At 42.5% G+C, this 23,780-nt stretch overlaps 1 protein-coding gene across 1 annotated transcript; it reads right to left on the minus strand.

Annotated features, from left to right (window-relative positions):
- Window positions 1–5,785: 5,785 nt before the first annotated feature.
- Window positions 5,786–16,363, minus strand: NIPA1 (NIPA magnesium transporter 1; the record flags this gene model as incomplete). The annotated part of the gene is made up of 5 exons (XM_082498435.1): window positions 5,786–6,297; window positions 7,602–7,762; window positions 9,036–9,126; window positions 12,997–13,044; window positions 16,204–16,363. The coding sequence occupies 5 exons, from the start codon at window positions 16,361–16,363 to the stop codon at window positions 5,786–5,788; spliced, it is 972 nt and encodes a 323-aa protein (XP_082354561.1).
- Between the last annotated feature and the right edge of the window lie 7,417 nt (window positions 16,364–23,780).

Here is a 23,780-nt window from a genome sequence, read left to right on the forward strand (position 1 = left end):
CAGAGATGCATGAGAAGATAACAGTTGAATTTTCCTGCTAAAAGTGTGTTCTCAATACCCCTTATCGTATTTTCTTAAAAATCAGATGCTGCGTGTAGAAAAGAAAGCCTCTTTAGTTTTCTGGTCTATCTTGTATGTTGCATTAATATCATCAACACCTTTAAAAATAAAATTGCAGTGACATACCCTGTAAAGAATCCATGCCAATCTTTTCCACTGCATACAACATTTTATACTCGAGAGAAGCTAATTTCCTTGCTTAAAAAATAACTTAGTTTTGACCAGTAGTAATACTGATGCATCCCCTAAAACACAAGCACAAAGACTGAAACAGTTCTTAATCATAAATCCCACAATTAAAAAAAAACCCAACCAGCACACACTCCCCCTCCCCCCCCAACATGCCTAAAAGTCATGTATTTGCCAGTACCTGATGTGCGGAGCTAGGAATTTCATATGAAGCATTAGATGGGCAGCCACTGTGATTTTCCAAGTGGTTCTTTCTGCAGGAAACTCTTGTGACAGTAAATTAGACTGGTGGCACAGACTTCCTTACAGCTGTTGCCACTAGATGCATGCCCAGCTGTGGAGTAGCGTACCTTGAAATAAAAGCTCTAGCAAGCAGCCAGTGTACAACAACGCATGAACACAGCACATGGTAACCCTTAAGACACAGTTTGAAGTGGCTCAGGCGCCAACAAACGTTTCTGCCAGAGAAGTGGTCATTTTACCTGTGAGCCAACTGCAGTACAATGAAGACATTATGACTACAACTTGCTGGTAGGCACCTCTGTACGACAACTGAGCCCTTCATGTAGCAACTGATCCATACACACAAAAGAATCCGCTACTCTCAGTAAAAGCAAGGCTGCTATTTTATTAATTGGTAATGGAAATAGTTTAGGCTTAGAAATTGAGATTAGGCTGTACAGCAGCTAGATGTGTGGGAAACTGATTTTCTTCCCCCGTGTGATAAAGAGGAGTCATCATGAAACAAGCATTGAGCTAGAAATAAATCATTTATTTTAAAACAATACAGGTTAATAAATAGATTAGTTATCAGAAAACTTAATAAATAGCCTTTTATAATTTACACAAGGCAAATACAACATGCCTATAACTATTTCTTAAAAAGCAAAGAGAGTAAGCTTGACTTGTAAGCCATTAACAAATCTATATATACATTATTTGGAAGCTAATAAAATAAACCATTTTTATGTAATCTGTAGTAACTATATTGCAATAGCATCAAAGCAACCAAACCTGACACTGTATGTTTGTTACCATCCACCTTTTCCCCATATGCCATTAGAACTATTTTTCACATTCCAGGAAAAAAAGAGTCAGTAAAAAAAAAAAAGTTCCAAAGTTGAAAAAGAATTTAACTTAAAAATATCCCTTTTGTGTAATATTTTCCACTCTGTAGAGCAACTGTCAGCGGGGGGGGGGGGAGGAGGGAGGGGGGAGCACAAGAAAAAACAATAAAAAAATATTTGCAGCTTTAAAAAAAAAAGATTTCTTAATCCATTACATTTCAACACTGCCATCTGAAACACTTGGGCACTAGTAATAATAACTGTTGACATCATTGGTGCCTAACATGGTGCACACTAAAATTCTGCATCACTTAAGCCCATATTCAGTAGCACCAAAGAATTATTATAAAGACTAATCTCTGTAAAGAAAAGATAATAGATAAACATTTGATAACATTTGATTTAACAACAAAATGTCAGCAGTTACACCATCTCAAGACAACTGACGGAGATATGTAGAATCCTTGATGTTTTATGTTTCTGAAACAAGAAGGTCAGAGGGGTAGAACATGCAAACAATGGCCCATTTTAAGCACCCCGTATTTAATAACCCCTAATCTTTCTTCACATACAAACCCTCTATTTTTAAATAAAAAGGAAAGCTAAACCTCAAGTTCTAGTGTTTCAACAAATAAAATCCAGTGTTTTCATTTTTCAGTGCTAGTTACTTCAGAAAAATACATAAGTTCAATATTAACTGAGATTATTAATAGGAAGCATCACTTGTCAAACTGTGATATGACAGGTTCGTTATTCATGTTAGTTGCAGCTTACTAATAAATAGGCTCTATTTACACAGACAGAGTTCTGGAAAGTCAATACAGCAGATAACTTGTTTAGATATTTTTCTTTTTTACATAATTGTTTTAAGATGTAACAAATTTTTTTTTTTTGGTTGTATCAAAAAGGTTTCTATTCTCCTACTGAATATTTGAGGGATTTTTGTGTTTGACACCTAATAAAGATTGTGACTGACACATGTAAACCCTCCATACACTGAAGGGATAATGGTCAAAGAGCTATATCTTCAAGTGAGTACCAAGTAAATATGTTTGACAAGTATAATAGAAGCCAGACATACAGTGTGAAACACATTTCACATGGATTTGAATTTCATTCAAATGCATCCCACCACTGTAACGAGTCCACTTGTTGTATGCGTAGCCTCTCTCACTTTTACTTTGGACTCAGAACAGGAGTCATCTGGCTCGTAGCTATTGATAGACGTAATGCAAAAAGAACGTGAAAAGGGCAGACCCGTGAGGGATACCAAAGCTCAGGAGACAACTATGCACATTTGCTCCCTGAGATGATGGAATTCAGATATCTGTCTTATTCAAAGTGCTTACTTGTCAGAGGGATGGGAAAAGAAAAGAAGGAATGGCTAAAACTCAACTTCAGCAGTGTCTCCTTTTAAATCAGAAAAGCAATGGCACTAAAAAAGGTAGGACACCCAGAATGAGGAGGGCGTGGGATGGAGGGGGGAAGAACCATACCAACAGTGACAATATAAAATGTTAATGCATTTCTAAAGTTAGAACTGAACCAGATCCAGGTACAGCAGAACTCCAAAGAACACTGCTGCATACTGAACAAAGTAGCAAAAATAAAGGCTTCCATTATTTAGCATTCATGATGTAAAAGGCTGCAGATATAAATAATGTGCAAGGCCACGAGAATTTCTTTCACCTTATGTGCTGGCTTTTGACATCTCTGTTTTAAACAACAAGGTTAACGAGACATCTCTAGAAAGCTCATCACAGATGAGGAGCAGCTGGGGAGAAGAGAAGAAACCTATACAGACATTTACCAGCTGTGAGGATGGTCAGAGGACCACAGAGCACAGCTGCTACTTTGTTCTTACTCTGCATAGCGAGCGCTTATCAAGTAAATTTGTGTGTGCTGTGCAGGAAATGGCAAGGTTTAGACAGGGCAGTCAAGTTATTTTGGACCTAACATTTACTAAGAATTTGCAGACGCACCTAACATGCTAGGATAGGCACTTTCTAAATAAATAGGCATGATTTTTTAAAACAAAACAAGACAAATATGGCCAAAGGAGGACTAAAATGAGACCCCAATAATTTCCATTTTAACCTAAAGATTTTCACAGGAGTCTTCAGAGATTAAAGTACAAAACCAACATGCAACTCACAAACTCTGAATGTGAATTTCGAAGAGACAACTTGACTGCTTCAGAAAACAGCTAACATTGTTTTTAAAAGTAGGTCACTACAGGTCTCATAACCTATGTGCAATTCCAGTTTCAATCAGAAAAAGGGAATTAATATGACAAAACATAACTGTTTGCTGACAACCAAAGATACCGTCTTCCAGTCAATAAGGACAGAGGTTAGTTTTAACCAGCTTTCATAGTCCAATTCCCCTCACTTACAATTCTCAAACCATACACAGAAACCATACACAATATTTGAAAATCCATGAAGACGGCCTTTTCTCTGCTAGTGCTATTTTATTTCATCAACATACGGCATTTTCTGCGCTGGCTTATAATGCGCGTTTCTGCCAACTCAGTCATTCCGCCCCAGTCTGGAGTTCTAAAACAAGCTTCCAAATAACATAGTGGGGCTCTTACTTCCTCAGAATAGTCCCTTCTGAACACTAAATCTTTAGGATTCACCATTCATGATTATTGCTGCTATCAGAAGAGCTTGTAACATTCCTTTTAAATGAAAATGGCTGAGTTTTAAGGTAACATTAACTCAGGTCAACAAAACGCGTCACGAGAGTGGACAGTATTACTCCCCATTAATCTACATCCGTATTCTGATCAGCCGGCCCCAAAGCTACATTCATGATTTTTTGATAAAGTGTCAGGAACTTTTTCAAATGCTGTCTTGTAATCACATTGGGTATTTTAGTTTGTTTCAAGAGATGTTCTGAACTAGAGATGTTGAGTTCCATTGTACCCTTCAATTTTTGTAACGAACATTCATTAATTTTAAAGCTTTCCTTGCAAGTTTTTGACTCATGATGTTTTAACTATCAAATATTAAGTACAACATGAAAATTAACTATTTCTTTCTTTGACATATCAACGTTCTCTAAATGGTTTAAACTGAACAGTTCAGAGTCATTCCAATCTTAAGCTATCTGTACTACTTGTCAAAACACTATCGCTGAACTGGTCACATAGATCTGTAAATTATAGGATGTGAATGTATATCCCCTGTTGGTTACCTGAAACTTGGCCCTCAATGTCTGTGCTTTCTCAGTGTTGAACCTCATTTTCCTACATTACAAGAGGATCAGACCATCTCTTTTTGAGTTATGAGAAATCTCATGCTCTTCTCTCTCAAATTTCTTTTCACAAAAGGGTTCCCTGTATTTAGTCATTTAACTAGAATAAAGGTATGCTGGACTGCTTTAAACAGTCCTTCTGTAGATTACCTCTTCCCACTAAGACTATGGGTTTTTCAGAAGCTGTCAATGCATCTAAGGGTTTCAGTTCAGGTTTGTAAATTCTTCCAAAAACACATGGCTCCTCCTGGATGCTTTAACTGTTTAGAATTTGAATACAGTCCAATATTATAGACAGTGAAATTGAATTATTAAACCAGTATACGCCATCTGAAACAGATACATTCACACATATGCAGTATTTTTGGATTACAAAGGCACTGAAATAGTTCTGAGCTGCTTACAAATAAGCCACCATATAGGCAATGAGTCTGTGCATCATTTCCACATCCTTCACAGTCTTGCTGTCTGCTCCCAAATAAAAACTGTCAGATGAATGCGGTATGTCTTAATGCACATAAGTTACAAAGGAAAATGCATATCTGGACACTATCATTAGCTGATAAGTAATTAGTGAAAGATTTCTAAGGGTCCGCTGCTCTGTATAAAGAATTCAGTTTAAAACTCCCCAGTGTCTTCACCGCATGGCAGACCAAGTTGCCAAGACAGTCACTAAAAAGGGCAAATCTGCAGTCTGTGGGTCAACCAACATTTGTCTCAGAATTCACAGCCTTGACGGTGAACACGTTGCTATATTAAGATAATTACAAATTGTTCCACTCACTTCCCCCCCCCCCCCATGTTTTAAGGTATACATCACTCATGAAAGGTGTCAGATTGAGTGCATTAGAAACTGATGTTCTCTGCCCACAGAAACAGTACCTCAGAAGCCACAATACGAGCTTTCACACACAGGTCTGCCAGAATATCCCTCGATCTTTTCTGATGGATTGCCTTTTATAATAAGGAAATACATCGGTCTCTATGCTCACTCAATCAGTGGTTCCAATTAAGGTCATTTATTATGTTGACTGGGGTACATGGACAACTGTTCCTTTGAAACTGGATGGAGGCCTCCAATTCATTTCACGTAGGCCACCAAATTGTCAGAGGGTAACTACCATCCTGAATCATATTTGAATCAGTGACCTAGAAATGAAAGGCTCTGCATCCTTCCCTGAGCCATCCAGTTTCCCCTCAAAAATATTTTAATCTGTCTTCATGTTAGGTTTATTTAAATCCCCAATATTGAAGTTGAATTCCTTGAAGACTTGTATAAGAACAATTCCAATAGATACTGTGGTGAAGCCACAAGCCATTCCCAAGAAATCTACCACTCCTACATTACTCCATTCCCTGAAAAGGATGGCTGAAGCCAGCAGGACTAAGGTGGTAAACACAACGTAGTAGATGGCACCAAACACAGAGGAGTCGAAACATTCCAGTGCCTTATTGATGTATCGGAACTGAATGATAATGCTACATCCTAATACTGCCAGAAGTACCAGACAGAGGTACAGAGCCCTTTGACTCGAGGGGTTATTGTGAAAGATATCTTGAGCAGCCAGCCCAATGCCTTTTGTGCTGGGAACAGTGAAACTGCCCAACAGAGAGCAAATACTGATGTAAACCATGATATTAGTAGGTCCATGAGCTGGAGCTATCCAGAAGATAAGCAGGAGAAGCATTAGCAGCACTACGCAGAGATAACCCACGAAAACTGGAAAACAAAAAGAAAACGAGATAATAGCAAGGTGAGAACTCTTGGTCTTCTGAAGATTTTAGCAGGCAAATCACGTCATACCAATGAACTTCACGTACACACCACTATTTTTTTTGGTTAAGTAACCAAATCACTGAGGTTTTAGAGATGATGTGGGCATCTGCAACTGATGATGTTGTCATGTTCTTTGTGTAAAACAAATCATCATGTAGTAAGATATACACTGTTGCACATCTGAACTGGATTTAAGATGGCTTTTTTTTTTCCATTCTCTCTTCCATTAGGATTATACTCCTTAAAGCCCCCTATGACAGACAGCAGTGCTAACACCTCATTCACAACCCGTTCAATAGAGCGTGGTGTGTGGATCCAGCAAAGAGTTTAAACGTAAACTTAGATCCCATTAAGGTGAGTAGCTGGAAAAACTGGGAGGCTGTATCATTTACATAACAGCATCAACACACAGGTTAGACCTGTGAAAAACATTTCATACTTCACAGTTTTAAAGAAATATATTTCCAATTCATTTTGGTCAGATTGAAATGGTAAATTTAAACCAGGGTATCTGTTTCCTGTTCTTTGTTTGCAAATTTTTTGGATAGCTGATGTTATTAGGTTTGAGTTTCTCTCACTTAAAGCAATTAAAGGAAATAACAAGAGCTGGCAGTTTAGCTCTTATGCAAGAAAAATAAAAGTGGTTCTGGCATTTATTAGTACTAGTACGTGTCCTCCAGGACATTCTCTGTGAGAAAGAACAGGCATTTCAGCATACGTCTCAACAGCGTATTTCCACACACCTTTATTGTGCAAAGAAATCTGCTTGGAATGTAACTGGTATCTAGTATAAACTTTTAATAAAAAACAAATAATATCTTAATAAATAAAATATTAAATAACATTTTAATAAGAAAACAAAGACAATCAGCATTTTTTTTGTATAAAACAACTTAAATTGAGATCCTAGAATCATACCTTTCATGTCTAAGTAGCAAGGTATGCTTTTCCATAATTTTAGAAAATTCAGGTTCAAACAGCCATTGTTCTCAGCTTGCTGTGCAGGATAATGTTTTCAAAAGTATCCACATTTTCCTTTCTGCGCACATGTATCAACAAATCTGACGAGTTCCAAGTGCAGCAAGGCACAGTTTTACCACACAAAAGCTGTATTGGTTTGCCTCTGTCATGTCATGGTTTCTTCAGAAGGCAATTTTCCTACCTGATGGAAGTGGTAAGCCTCTTTCTCCTGTGTGCTCTTGATCATTCTCACAAAATCATTCTGAGTTAATAAAAGAACAAAGTACCTGGATTTGTAAGCTTCTCTTCAAGCTCAGCCTGAGTCGTTACACTCTCGGACTTTGGGGAATGGATGATGAGAACAACAGACCCAGCGCAGCTCAGCAAACATCCCAGCTTGCCAAGAATGTTCAGTTTTTCTTTCAGTAAGTAAGAAGCTAAAATGGACCTTTCACAAAGAGAAAGAAAATTAAAAGTTTGACTACATCCTGTTAATCATGCTCTAGCAGTGATGTGCCACATGACTTTCCCTCAGTATCAAATGTCGGTGGATCTTTGACCAAATGTTGGTGGATCCTCAAAATGCATTTCTGACTTATCTCAGGAAAAGTTAATCCAGTCTCAGTCTTACTCAATCCTTGATGTTTTATCTCAGGAAAAAAAAACCAAAACAAACAACAAAAAAACCCAACCATAACACCCCCAAAACCACCACCACTTCATCACCCCCAAAAAACCCCCAACCCCCCAAAACAGGCATCTGCCACCCGAGGCAGGTATCTACCCCTTCATGATTTGGTGAACTGTCACAAACCCCCATTTTAGAGATGCCACGCAGTCATGAGATAAAAGCGGCCTTTGGTTACAAAGATCACAGGGCTCAGCTCAGACATGTAGCTGACCAAAACACACAAAATTATGTGGCCTAGGATAAAATAATAGGTGTGCTTCATAGCGTATAAAACTAAAGACAGCCAAGAAGCCCACACAAAGCAATTTACACTCTGAAGTAGGTGACCAGTGCAGTCAGATACACGACTCAGCAGATCCCAGTAGGCAACAGAAAAATCCTGAAGCAATGCACAGCTTTGTTTTTAAATAATTGTACTTTTCCACTGAAGCAGTTTCACAACCATAGTTTAGCTATTCACAAAACATTTAGTCGCATATTAAACTCCTTTTAGGAACACTCACTGCCTTTTTTGTTCCCCCTGCCCTTCACATAAAAATAACGTTCAAGAAGTTGTAGGCATGCATATGCGAGGGACTCCCTCGCTTCAGGAAATGGGGCCAAATTCAATTACATGAAAAACAGCATCAAAAAATACATGTGGGCTGTGGATAGCAGGGGAGAGAAAGAATGTGAGACAAAAGGAAAGATCTACATAGTAAGGGAACTGCAAATAAGAGAATAGGCAGAAGAGTCCAGAATAATCACGGGGGGGGGGGGGCGGGGGAGGGGAGAGGAGGAGGAGGAGGAGGGAGATGTTTATCTGTTCCAGATCATAGTGATAGTTAAAGTGGAAGATACTCAGGAACCCTTTCTTCACCATTGCCCCCCCCAGCTTTGCTGGGAAAAACAGGAATAGGTGATATTGTAACACATCATTAACACCCAGAAGCCTGACATTTCAGTGGACCTCCAGTGATTGCTGAGTCTATCTGGCATTTTATTAAGTAGTAACAACATTCAGATAAGAACAAGAAAAGCAAACTCTTACCCAAATGGAACGCCAAGAGCTCCCAAGGGCGTCACTAGCACAGTTGGGACTGCAGTGTAGGCCAAGAAATTCCCAATTTGACCCAGAGCCACTGTCAAGAGAACCAGAAATAAGCCTTTAAATCCCTTTGTAAAAAGAAGAAATGGAAACTTACCCAATACTGTTTGGGAAAGAATGGAAAACAGATGTTACAGATTTGCTTAGGTCTGTTAATTTTGCACTTAAACAAAATGGCTAGAATTTTTCTATATTTTAAAATTATTTTTTAATATAGGATTTATATTTGCCACACAAGAAGATCCAAGAGTTCACAGTAAATAATCTCATTTGCAACTTCTCTTAGTTGAATATAAATAAGACTATGAATTAGAAATACTCATGGATATATAACCCACGAGTTCAGCTTTAGAACATACACACATGTAACATGAATGCCCTTGGTTATAGTTCCTAATAGCAGTGTTACTTTTGTGGGGGAAATAAGGGCAGTACTGAGGAAAGGAATCTAATAATGAAATACCAAGCAGGTGCATAAAGGCTCTTCAATATATAGTAGACTGCATCAAATTTTCACAACACTATATAACATCAAAAGTAATTCCTGACTGCTGTAAAAACAACAGATCCCTCATAAGTCACAATAACAGCCTCACAATCTTGTTTATTTTCTTTCCCCCAATAAAAGCAAATTCCAAGATGTACCACACTTTTGCACATCACAGCTGTGATAAACAAACAGTTTGTGCGTTCAAGTTTTCAGTTAAAAAAGAAAAGCTGGGTGGTTTTGCAAGTGCTGGCAAGTTTATAATAGGTAAACACAATGCTTGCATAGTTACAGGGTCTGTGGCAACGGGCAAGAACCTCGGCATTGAGCACAAATTACATACATCTCAAATTTCTAGTTGATTTTAAGAGCCTTTATCAGCATTTAAAAACATTTCTAGAATCCAAGCTGTCTTTATGCTCAGGCTGGCATTGCCTTCAACTATCAAATATCATTACCATCATCCAGCTCCTTACATCTGCAAAGCACTGTGCACACATTAATTAATTTACCAAATTAGCTCACATTATCAGTAGAGCTGAAGACCTGTGTAACCCTACAGGAAACACGAAGGAGACAAACAAACTTACAAAACTGCAGAGTGTGGCAAAATTATACTCAATCAATTCACCGAGGCTTTCTCTATGTGCAGGAGTGAGCCAGAGAAGATAATGAGCAGCACTTCTAGAGCCCAAGAGTCAGCCATGGTCTCCCTGCCCCTGGGAACAGAGTAACTCAGCTATCAGCCTGGGGCTTGGTTTCCAGCAGATGTATGTGGCAGCTCTGGCATTATCTTCAAGGCATCCGAAGGCACTGGGGCAGATCTTGCACAGAGGATGGGGCACAGCTGGCACGCTGTGTTTCTGTAGATTGCACACACTTCCAAGTGACTCTGACAGAAGGTTGCTTTTTTTTTGGAGGTCAGGTGCCTTAACTTTCTCTTGGAAGAACCCTAACAGATGGCACCGACACTGATCTGTAAATGAGGTCTCTGAAGCTTCAGTCAAATGCACATATTGTAAGGCAACTGAACTTACCAGAGGTTTTCAGTGTCGCCATGGAGTAATAGTAACAGTCTTAACCACCACCGACGACAGACCAGGACTAATTAAGACCAATTAAAAAAAAGAATCTTGGTAACTGTTAGCATCTATCTGGTGTTGAGGACCTTTGCCACCAATCTATCGAGTCCTCTCTGGATAGAAATTCCTCTCCAGATACATCCATGCTGTAAGTCAAGACACGGTTTCAGTTCTTGAGGGCACACCAAGCTCTAAACTTGCTAAAGGAGTACCGATATCCCTGAAGTTATTGCAACACAAAACTTGACGCACACTGACATGTCTACATTAGCGAGGAGACCAGGAGTAGATCCATACAGCAAAAGATGTCTGCTCTACGCATGTCAGGGGTTTTATTTCAGACTAACTTCAGGCTGCTTCCACAGAATGGAAATCTATTTGCAGCTGGTATGCATTAGGCACGTTCTTAGAGTGCATCTTCCAGCTTAGTTTCATCTTAAAGTCCAGTTCAGGAGCTCCAAAACTGCTCCACACACATGAAATAAAGCCCAATCCATGGAGACAAACAGGAGATTCACTTCACAAGTGCATTTCCCATCTGCAATAAAACACTAACATAGATGCATCCACTATAAAAAGCAGCCACATCTATGCTGCTATCAAAACCTGCACTGAAACTAATTAATTAGCCAATTAATTAGTTTAATGCTCATTGAAATACCTGTACACATGCTGCAATCACTCTTTTGACTACAGTGTAAGAAAAAGTCCCTTAGCAGAATCTGTAGCCCTTCCTTTGAAGTCTTCAGTCATCCCGCGGATCCCAAGGCCCCCAAACGGTGAGGCAGTGTTATGCTGAGTCAGCATGCCAACACAGAAATGCTTGTTCACCATCTGAACAAATATTGTGAAAACAAGTTGATAGAGTTTATGTAGGTTTTGTTCATCATCCAAACTCCAAATTCCCTGCTTGAGAAAATGATGCCAGCTGTTACAATTCTGCCCAGATAATTGGGGATATTGCTGATTCCCCAAATATCACCTTTCTCTGCATCCCGTAGGTGCCCACCTGGCCCTTGCTATTGCTGTTTGTGACTCTGTTGCAATTCTGAAGCCATAATATCCTTAAGCAATTCTTCCTTTGGTTCCTCTGTAAACTTACCGAGGCTTTGTTTTGAAATACCTGCACCTCGCTACTGGACAAAAGCCAACTGATACCATTCCCTTCAGCTATTTTGCCTTCATTCAATTCAGTCAGCTCTTTTAAGCATGAAATCGTTTTCTCCGATTCACCAAGATAAACTCCTGTAATAAAACCTCTCTTATTTTAACTCCTTCTGCTCGGAGATTCAAGACGGGAGCCTTGTGAGGGATAAACAGGAGTGATTAATGCACAGATTTATTGCTACTTAGACAGGAGTGATCCTGGCAGAGGAGGAAGCTAACAAAGAACTACTTAAATGCAGGTTAAATTAGCTGAGGACTTTCCTCTGAAGCTCTGTTGGCTTCTATACTTGTGTGAACTTGTCCTTCAACGGATCTATCGGTTTCCATTCCTTTTGCACAGCTTGAAGACAACAAAACCAGAGACTTACCTTGCTGCCACGAAACAAGGGGCACAACTGGACTCGTATAGTGGTCCAAAACAGCATCAGAACATTTCCAAATAATTCACAAAAGGCTGGATTAGAGTCTCAAAGTGGGATACGATTTTAAACTTGTGTGTAGAACTAGGGCTGAACTGCAAGAGGAGAAATCTCGCTGCTCTCCATGCTCTGCATTCACAGCAGAGTGAACTTAGCCCGAGTAGAGTTTACAAAGATACTAAGAGTGAAATTACACTGATCTCCTATCAGCGCCACACAAGGCTTCACATTAATCTTGTAGATTAAAAGCAAGACTGAAACTGTATCTGTCAAACTAGAAATCAAAAAGGATTTTATTTTCTTTTAATTGAGGCTGGCTAAGTGCTTTCTGATCTAAAAAATAACATGTGCTCAATGAGCCCTTTTGTGCAGAGCGACAATTTCTTATTCAGCTTTGGCTTTTATTAAAAACTGAGTGGACCAGCGCAATCCAGAGCCACAAACCGTGCAGGAACCCAGAGCCAGAGCAGCGTGTGGCTGCCAAGGGCTGCAAGTACCAAACAGTTTAGAAATCTGGAAAGATGTCCGACTTGAGATTGTCCCAGCTCTTTGCCTTCTCAAACACCGTCAGACACAGAGAGTTTACTAAAGGTGGGATACTTCTGAGGGATGGGAATTTCGTGATAAGTGAGTGTGAGATTCAAGATGAGAATCCAGATTTTGTGATGTCTTATCTCACCATCTAACCGCAACTTCTCCCTTCAAAAAAAAAAATAAAAAAAAAAAATCAAACCTTTTAAGATACTTACTTGCAATAGTGCCAGACCACCATACTATATCTGTTAAGTACGAAGTACCTGGAAGAGGAAGTACAGGAAGATGTGTTAGAAAAATATGAAATTGCAATATTGGAACTATGACATAAAGTAATTTCAACAGTCTCAAGTATTAAGGACTTTCATCTTAACCCTGTCCTTCAAGGCAACTGACTGGGAGGGAAACAAGAGAGAAGGTGGTCGATTTGCCCTAAGTGTCCAAGTTGGACCTTAAGACAACATATTTGTCAGAAGTTCTGGTTTCCAGTGAAGTACCGATGGGATGGTAACATGGTATTACTTAGAATAGCATCCAAAATGTCGCCAAATGCTTCCGAGGCTGCCCCTGAAACATACATATTAGAACCACTACTAGGAGGATGGGAAACCTATGGAAACAAAACACAATTTGGATGAATTAGTTTGGTAGTATAGCCTCAATGAAATTATATTGGAGAAATAGTTTTGGCACGCAGTTTTGGCAGTACCGTAGCCTAGACCGATCCTCCTGCATTTGAGGATCGGAAAGTGCTATGACCAAAGCCTATGAATTCCTGACATACCACCACACTTCAAAGAGAGGAATAAAAACTCTGGATCGTCCCTTAGTGTCTCCTAAGCTCAAGAATGATTGTTTTCATTGTCAGATTATAGGCTCTTGCCTTGGGATGTGCCAGGGGAGCTTGTGCACCACATTTTATCAGTTCTGCTTCCACAGAACATCAAGGCTAATGACCGCGTACTAAACTAAAGCCTGGCCTCTGCTCCTTTTTCTAGCAATTCAGCTCTGCATTTATTTGGGAAGATGCTCTCTCAAGACCTGCTGGAGCAATAGGCAATTTTGTACCTACTCTGAAATCCCAAGTGAAAAAAAAAAAAAACACATTCATTTATAACTCTGGAGACATATAAAATATTAAGCGCTTGGAAATCACACTATATAGTTGAAATGAGATGGAAAATGACTAATGAAAATGGCCAGCTTTAGAGTGGGTGTAATCATTTTTTTAGGCTTTTGTTATTGCATATAAAATAAAAACACTGTTGGGGGCACAAATTATAGAAAATATTGACTCAAGTAAGATAACTTTGCAAAATATTTGTCACCCGCTGCTGTTTCTAACTAAGCAAGGATTACTAATTGCATCGATACTATATTATTGATTCAACAGAGAAGATAGAAGAGACTTGAAGTGCCTCCTTGTTAATTATACAACACCTACTGAAGCCAGTGGAAAAAAAGACATCATCTGACACTGACGATCTCTGGCTTGTAGCTCCAACTGCTAGGTTCCAGGCAGAACCGCACTCCTTCACAATGTTACATAGAGAGAAACCCCAGGGATTTGCCTGGGTGTCTCCACACTGAGCACAGCCATAGGAAATACTACGAATCACCCAGCAAGACACACAAATAAACATCAGGAGTATCTTCAAAACAGGATGTTTTAGGGCTGCCAGTGCTGCGAAGGGAGGCACACACCCATCACCCCCTTAACCCAGTGATCCACTGAAAGCTCTTCAGGAGTAATTAGACCCAGCTATACCGCAAAATGGAAACTTCTGCAACTGCCTTGAGATGGAAAGTCATTCCTTTCTTTCATGTTTTCTCGTTGTTTCCCTTGCAAAAAAAAAAAAAAAAAGAAAAAAAAGAAAAATTGTATTTCTGATGCAAACGTGATCTCTCTGTGGACGATAAAAATGGATTACAGCCATCTTGGAAGGAAAAGGAGACTATGCTTGCAAAACAGCAGTTTGTCTGAGGTCCTTAACCGTAAGGTCATTGCAGAAAAGGCAAAATAAACTTGTTGGATCAGGCTGCCAGCTGGTAGTAACAGTTAGTTGCAAGCACGCTCTGCTCCACTGCATCCACCCCGAACACGCTAGATGCAGCAGGCAGCGGAAAGGCACTGCTGCTCTAACACTAATCATCTCAAATATATGTACGTGTACATGTATATTTACATACACATATGGATACAGAGAAAATACCTAGCACATCCTGGTCACTAAAAAGGGGTTTTCGTAAGAAAGAGTTCCCAGAACCTATGGACACATGCTCACATACACAGACACCATCACCTGCAAAACAAATGGCTATTCACCACAGAAATACAATTAAAAGGTCTCATGCAACCTGTGTTTACAACTTTCCCCTCACATAAAAGCATCATAAATACATAGCATTTTTCTATATTCAAAGCATCGAGATACAACTAGCAAAGGCTGTTCAGAGGCTGCATGCTTTGGGGAGCTCCAATTTCAGAATAAAATACAGAAAATCTCCGTACTCTGTGAATTTACAGCTTTGTGTTTGGCTCAGCTGCCCAGACAGCACAGTCAGCTCCTGAATACGCTTATCTCAGAAAACAATAATGAGGTATGGGGTTGCAATATGCAAAATAAAAGAAAGAAATGATTTCATGGTACTGATGCGCCTTCCTTCTCTACCAAAGGAAACCACCACCTGACTGATGTTAACTTGTCGCGTGCGTCCCTGGAAGAGCTAGAATAAACACGTGACAAGACGTGGCGGTGCAGTTCATGGCAAGAGACTCACCGAGCCAGAGAAATGGGTAGAAAAGTCCCACAAGTAGCCGAAAATACCGCAAGAGAAACCTATGGATGCAGGCACGCACGAGTCCCCTACGCCGTGTGACAGCAGACCAGTGCGCAGGCGGTACATGGGGAAGCTGCCGCTGATGACAACGCTCAACACCCCCTCATTGCCCCCCACCCTCTTCGCTAACGTACCACCTCCCTCACGCCGCGCTCCCGCCATCGACCTCTGATGCCGAACACGCTTCAGGTGACAAACTCAGGCCGCTTCCCCCCGGTCCAGCCGCCTGGAAGGTGTCCCCCGCTCCAGGTGACACCGTCACTTCCCACCCCCCGCCCCAGGCAGAGGGTCTGCCGAGACCTGGAGGTGCCTGTCCTCCCCACAGCACCCCAAAACCGCCCTCACCCCGCTCCCCTCCCCTCCGGACCGGCCGCCGCCGCAGCGCGGGGTCCGCGGGGGCGAGGGGAGGGAGCGGCCCCGCGGGGGAGGCCGGGCTGCTCCCGGGGCGGGGGGACCCGTCCCGCACGGTGCCGGGGGCGATGCTCCGGTGACTGGAGGGGGGAGGAAGGGTGAGAAGGATGGGGGGGTGGGGGAGAGGGGAGCGCTGCCGCCCGCCGCCACCGCAGCGGCGGGGCCCCTACCTCGCCCGCGGGCCCGCACGATCCCCTTCTTCTGCAGGACGAAGGTGGAGCCGTTCACCAGGCTGGAGACCACGGCCACGCTCAAGCCCAGCGACACGGCGGCGGGGCCGGGGCTCTGCGCTGCCCCCTCGCCCGCTGCCGCACCCAGCGCCATCCGCATCGCCCCGCCGACACCTCGCTGGCAACGGCGGCGGCGGCTGCCCGGGCCCAGCGCACCCGGTCACCGGCTCTGCCCCGGGACCCGCCCTGCGCTGCGCTGCGCCGCGCCGCGATGCGCGACCCGCCCCGTCGGGGGCGGCTCCGAGCGGGCAGCGGGCGGCAGCCGCGGCTCTTGGCGCCCGTCCCGCGCGGGGAACGGCAGCAGGATGACGTCATAACAATGGCATGCCTCTCCCTTCCCCCCGCCACTCCCCCCCCCCCCCCCAACCGCCGCTTTGACGTCACGGCTTTGTGCCGCCTTTCTCCGCGCTGGCACCGGGCAGAGAGGTGCCGTGCCGGCCCCGGTGCCGCCGCTGGCGGCTGGCAGCGTTTTGGGGCGCGGGCGGGGAAGGTGTCCCCGGCGTGGGGAAACACGGAGCAGAAGCTGCGGTCCCCGCCGGAGGGAGCTGCGGGAATCCGTGGGCAGCGGGGCGCGGGAGGACGTGCAGGGGGATGCGGGAGGAGAAGGGGATGCGGGAGGACAGAGGGATATGGGAGGACGTGCAGAGGGATGCGGGAGGACAGGAGGATGCAGGAGGACAGGGGGATGAAGGAAGACGTGCAGAGAGATGTGGGAGGATGGGGGGATGCGGGAGGAGAAAGAGATGCCGGAGGACAGAGGGATGTGAGAAGATATATAGAAGGACGTGATTTGCTGGAGGACAGAGGGAGCCTCACCAGGCCAGGGTTTCTGGTGTGGGAGCAGCACTGCTTTCCAGCACTTTCACTTTCCCGTGGGGTTTTTAAAATTTGTGTTGGCTCCCCGGTCCAGTTGAGAGCACAGTGTTGCAGTGGCACGGCAGAAGTGAGCCAAAGGCCAGGCGGGGGCTCGAGGCCACCCTGAAGCCCCCACCCAGGACCTGGAGCTGCAGCTCGATCCATCCTGCCACTGGCTGGGTCAATGTGCCAGGCAGAGATGGAGAATCAGCAAGTAAGTATGTGGCTACAGACTGGGAAGGCTGGGCCACTGCCAGGGGTCATGCAGTTTGCCTGAAAACTGTGGGGTTCATAATCCGGTTTTGTCCGGCACTAAATCCCAGAATCTGTATTTATTTCCAGGAAAAAGTTTACTCTCTCCTAATGACACAGGACCAGGTCACCTGCTCAAAATCACGAGTCCCAGCCCCTCTCAGCTATCATTCAGCAACTTCCAGGTTCTGGGAGGGCAGAATATAAGTCACCCTGCCATCATGGAGAAGGGCTGGAAGTCCCTCCTCTAGCAATACCCCTGGGCCATCATGGGGCCACAGGTCTCTCTTTGAGAGAACTTAGTCTCTCAAAGCATGAAGTGCTGAGCTGAAAGCACTTTCTTCCTTGTTAGGCAGAAATATTTTGTAGCATGTATTTCATTGCAAGTTCTTACTACTCCCAGATACGTGTTGAAATAAATCAATCCATAAATGGATTACTGTAGCAATATCCATGGAAGGAAACGGGATATGGTATCTTGGCTTGGTGTAAATGAAAGTGGACATATTTGTCATTTGTAACTGTTGGGCGTAGTTCTTAGCGTAAATTTTAGCATTCCCAGGAAATATGAGTTTAGAGAAGAGGCAAACTCCTGAAAATGTTTCTCTTGTTAGCATATTTCTCAGTTTGCCCACATTGCTTGAGGCAGCTGTCCTAGGAAGGCACAGGAAGGCTGCAATATGCTTTGGTTTAGGTTTAACAGCAAGAAAAGGTAGTACTTATTGCAGTATTGCCCCTATTTTCACCTGGGTTGCTTCATCAGGTCATTGTATAAATATTTAATGCTATGGAAGAGAAGATTCATCCTTTTGAGACTCACAAGACCTGCAAAATGAGAACGCAGGAGGTGGAAGAACAGTTATCCATAGCAACCCTTGGAAACAAAGATAGAGGTGAAGACAAATACGGGCTAATTATAAATATCCATTTCTGATCTATATACAGCCTGGTAACATGTACAGTGAAATTTATTACAGGAAATAATTTATGCTTGCACAGTAGAAAAATGATATATATTTAACAGCCTTTGCATCTAATTATCAGGCAAGTTTCTAAACAAAGCTCAAACCTGACCAATTTTTATCCTCAAAATCTCTCTCTGGTGTGGCTGAACCAAGAAAAAAACAGGTACCAGAGCTGTCAAGAAAACAGTTTGTTTCTTTCTAGCCATTTAATTTTAATCTTCTACCTGTAAAATTTACATATGCTTTTCTAAAGTATGTATTAGGATAGGTAATTCTAAATAAACTTAATTTGCCTATTCAGTTACTATTACACTTGCCATATAATAGTTGTACTGTTCTTAAGGATTAGTCATAGACGAAAATAATTAGCACAGTGCTGATAAATATTAAATTTGCAAATATCTTAAAAAACAGAGCCCGATTTCACTAATGTCTTATAAGATCACTTAAAAAAGTCTGCATTATCTAGTTTACAAACATTTTGGATCACAAGATAAAGGTATCTTAAAGATGACAGCTGTTATTACTTGAATAGAACTTAGATGACCTTCCCTAAACCATCCAGTATATACACTCCTAAGGTCCATCTAGTCTTCTGAGACTGAGTTCCATTGTGATAGCATCATTCCTCCTGCCAAAGTTGTGTCATCATGTTTGTAGTACTGCAAAACAACATGCTTTGGGTTAGTTTGGCTTGCAGGTTGCAATACTGCAGCATTGCTGATGTCACAGTGGTTTGATGTCTCACGAACACACAAATTGCCTAGGAGGAACCTCGGATTTATGTGGTACTTCCTCCAACAAGCTCTGCTCCTCTCCATTGCTCTTACCCAACTCCAATCTAAGCCCTCATAGTACTTATAGTCCCACACTTGTTGGCCACTTATCGCTTAATTCAAGCAGTATGTGAGAGCTGGTATAAAAAGTGTACAGGTTGCTTTGTAGAGGTAGCTAACTCTACTCTGGTAGACTATGGGTGTCCAGGATCAGTCAAAAGGTATGAGAAGTATTTCACAGAATCATTGAATGGTTAGAGTTGGAAGAGACCTGGAAGATCATCGAGTTCCAACCCCCCTGCCATAGGCAGGGACACCTCCCACTAGACCAGGTTGCCCAAGGCCACATCCAGCCTGGCCTCAAACAACTCCAGGGATGGGGCCTCAACAACCTCTCAGGGCAACCTGTTCCAATGCCTCACCACCCTCAGAGTGAAAAATTTCTTCCTAATATCTAATCTAAATCTCCCCTCTTCCAGTTTAAAGCCATTCCCCCTCATCCTATCACTACATGCCCTAGTAAAAAGTCCTCAGCCCTCAGTCCTCAGTCCCCAGCCCTCCTGTAGGCCCCCTTTAGGTACTGGAAGGCCGCTATAAGGTCTCCCCAGAGCCTTCTCTTCTCCAGGCTGAACCACCCCAACTCTCTCAGCGTGTCCTCATGGGAGAGGTGCTCCAGCCCTCTGATCATCTTTGTGGCCCTCCTCTGGAGGCCCTTGACCTGCTGGCCACACTTCTTCCAATGCAGCCCAGGATACAGTTGGCCTTCTGGGCTGCAATTGCACATTGCCGGCTCATGTTGAGTTTCTCATCAGTCAGTAACCTCAGGTCCTTCTCCTCAGGGCTGCTCTCGATCCAAAGACTTTAATAGACTTATGTAGGGCTCCTACCCAGAGGAAGGGATGAGTGATTAAGGTAGGTCTCTTGGAAGTGAGTGAGCAAATTTGGTAGAGGTTTCATTTTTTTTTGTGGGGGCGATGGACCTTTTCTGGTAAGGATGGATTTTTCCCGCAGTTGTTGGAGTGTTTTATCTAGGCTAGAGGAAAATCAGATCAGTCTGTATCTGACACAGAATGAGAACACAGTAGCTGTGCCCAGAAGATAATCTGAAGCTCCTTATAAAATAGCTGGGAGAGCAGAGTGGAAGTTTACCAACAGCTGTATCAGACCCTGAGGCAACAGCAGTAATTCTGCTTGGCAGAAGCACTATAGAGATCCACTTTGCCAGCAACTGAAGCAGTAGGAACTGAGACTGAAAAGAAAACAGCAAGAAGAAGGTGGCAATCCTTGCTAGTTTTTCCAGCTATTGAGAACCAAAGACCACAGTAAGGGCAGTTATATGAAGATTTGTGTAATGGTCCACAGAACCTGGGCCTGAAGATGACCTAAAAATCCTTTCTAAGGAGACTTGAGCAGTTGCCCAGAGTATAAAAGGGGATTTGGTATAAGTAGGCCATCACTGGTATGAGTGGGTCCTGAGGTGACTTGAATCGTGATTGTAATCCAGCTCGTGATTTGTTATGGGCATCGATACCTGTGGATGGGAGAATGAATGGAAACCTGCTGAAAGGAACTGCACTGCGCTGATGGGTCCTGCCAGTATTTTTGCTCTCTACTCCATTAATAAGGACTTTTTGAACTGTACAGAGAAGAGAGTGTACAGTCTTGTAGGCCCAGGTTTGGGCTTCTAAAGTCCATAGTGGTATTTGTGAAATGAAATTGTAGCACTAAGCTCTACTGCACTGTAGACAGTGGCCACAAGACTCTTTAAAATGTCCTCTGGAGCTAGAACTAAAAAAAATCAGGCTAAGCCTTGATGTCTGAAATGGAATAAAACTGCAACAAAATGCTGCCATGTATCGTATCTGCAATATAAGAGGCCACACCAGCATCTGTGGTCTCTCTGTCCTATGGGTTACAAGAAGAAAGGCAGCCCTTGGGGTAGAGCGACTCTCTTCCAGGGCAGGACAACCAGGCTGCAAATCAGTACCATCTGGTGCAGTCTTGAGCGGAAAAGAGAGGGCAGGTTAGCTTTCCTTTGTTAAAGGGTCCAAGGTTCATGCCATGGAGCTTGTTATCGATGTGCAATTCTTAAAGTCCGGTCTAAATGAGTAATAAAGGTTTGCTGTCACTTTTGCTCATGGAAAACAAGTTCTGTGCTAAATGACAGTAGCCTCATATAATTCTGGAGTTTTGGAGAACTTCAGCATCGTTCCTGAAAAGGTGGTGGAAGACTAATATTAGGTTATTGACACAGAAAGCACGGCAGGTATACTGCAGACAGATTTCTGTTCTCCTGCAAGGAAAACAGATCTCTTCAGAGAGAATCTGTCCTTTTTGCAGCAGGCAGAAGCTAGACAGCTAGTTCTGATCTGTGTTCATGCTCACTCTGTGGAGAACCCATGTTAACTAACATTGTGTATACTCACATTTGCTGTGCAGAAATCACTTCTAGGTCCCCCGTGACTCAGGAATACAGGAAAAAGCACAGATTTTCCAGTTAGTCTTGTAGCAGATGATGTAGTCCACCTACATTAGTTGCAAACTCTCACCAGGCCATACTTTTCCATGCTGATTTCCAAAATTTGAATACACCATCTTAATGTGATGAATATAGTATACGTATATCCAGCTCTTTGTCTTCATACATTAGAAGGGTGGTGAAAGCCTAGACCATGGTAGTATTTTAACATGAACCTTTTACAAGTCTTCCAATGAAGGTATGGTCATCATGACCATCTTAAAAAAAAAAGCAGGCTCTATCACAATCTTGCGTGCAATGAGTTTTTCTGTCTTTCCCATACACTGGCTGTTAACTAGACACATTAATTTTCTGCTTGAGCTAAAGGGAGTTCTGGATCGTGTTTCAGACTTAAAGATGTTGTCAGTATGTTATTGTAAGCTTTGATATGGTGATCAACATCACTTCATAAACTGCATACCAAACTAGCATGTAGCAATCATTGACTCACCTATGATGATGGCCTCTTCCTGTTAAACTGGTCAGCTGCTGAATTCAGTGAGTGGAGACCAAGTTTTAGGGTATATCTTGGAGGCTTGGACAATTAAATTCTCTCAAGTGAAGAACATCGGAGGTGCTCCTCTTATTACTCAAGTAGATGCTCTCATAAGATTTGCTGTGTACTTCCAACAATATATATATGGATTTTCTACTACATTGCTCCTCAGAAAATCATCGTTTCTAGCAGACATCTCAGGGAATACAGCAGCCAGCTGCCTGCTCAGAGATCAATCTTTGTAAGGTTGAGTGCATCCTGTACTCCAAAGCCTGAGTTTCATTGTAAAGTTTATTTTCATATGGGTGCTTTTGAATGGGGTTTCAAGGCAATATTGTTGGAAGACTGTAAATGTATTGCAATGTATCTGAACTGGATGTTTTTGTCATCAAACTAAACAACAGGGTACCAATTTCATCATGAGAATGGCCCATATTTAACTACTTTCCCCTTGAAGCTTCACTTTCAACTGACCATGCATTTGCAAACTGTAAGCCATTGAGCTTCTGGGACCCAGTTATTCAATTCTAGGTGTTAACAATGTGCCACCAACCTAGCAATATGTTATCTACTAAATATATGCCTTCTCAGCAGCAAAGCTACACCTCCGGCTTCACTTTGTGCCCCTGAGGGCACAAAGAAGCAGCCTGTCTGCTCTGGGAGAACAGTACGGAGAAGCTGAGGTTCCCAGCTAATGGGCTTAAACAGGGTCCTAGCAAGAGAAATGGTGATGGGCAGATACAAGGGTGATGGGCTGACGCAAACCATTTCTAGGGAGAGTCTACCAGACAGTGAATGGAAAAGGAGGCTTTCCATGAAGTTCCTCTGCTCCAAATCAGAGCAGCTGCAGAGCTAGCTACTTTAGTATTTAATATTTCATATTTAAAACTGAGTTTAATATTTAAAACAGGGCTGGTTTGAGAGTTGTAATGAAAGGCAGCTGTGGTAGTTACTTATCTAAGCTGGAAGGAAACCAATTGGCATGAGGTTAGTCTTGCTGTGTTCGGCCGATGTTCACTGTTATCACACAATCATTGAACATGCTGATCTGCACCTTTTAATAAGACAAGGCTATATTTATACTAAGCGTAACATTAAGACCTTAGGCAATGTCAGAAAGGCATTGTCACCTTCTAGGGAAATTCATTCATCTTCTCTAAATCCTGGCAATGTCTACGCTGAAAAGTCATTTTTCGTAGTAGTTAAGGTGCCTATTATGAGACAGGTCAATATTAATGCCCTGTTGTATGTCATGGATCCTAACATAGAGCCGGTTTTAGTAATGACTAAAATGCTTGTGTTGAATTTGGTCTCAGTTCACACAAAGCAGCCAACAGGAATAACTAACTTAGGTGACATTGGAAATGATGTTTCTGGTCCTTCGCAGATGAGGTACCAAGGATATGGGACAATTATTAGACTGAATTACTGAGTTTCTTCTTATTTCAGCTATTTCACTTAGGCATTTGGGGTGTCTTTGACATACACCTGACTTAAAGATTTCTTCGATAGTGTCTGCTCCTCAAATACTTACTCCAAAGAGGTCAGTCTCTCTTACAGTGAGAGTCTCTACCGCTAGTTGGCACAGCGTTATGTTTATCCTGGATATATGAAGACCGTGATTACTGGTACCCTGACAGCAACTGGCTTGCGCA

The sequence above is a fragment of the Vanellus vanellus genome (assembly GCF_965231255.1).
Source record: "Vanellus vanellus genome assembly, chromosome: 1".
NCBI classification, from domain to species: domain Eukaryota; kingdom Metazoa; phylum Chordata; class Aves; order Charadriiformes; family Charadriidae; genus Vanellus; species Vanellus vanellus.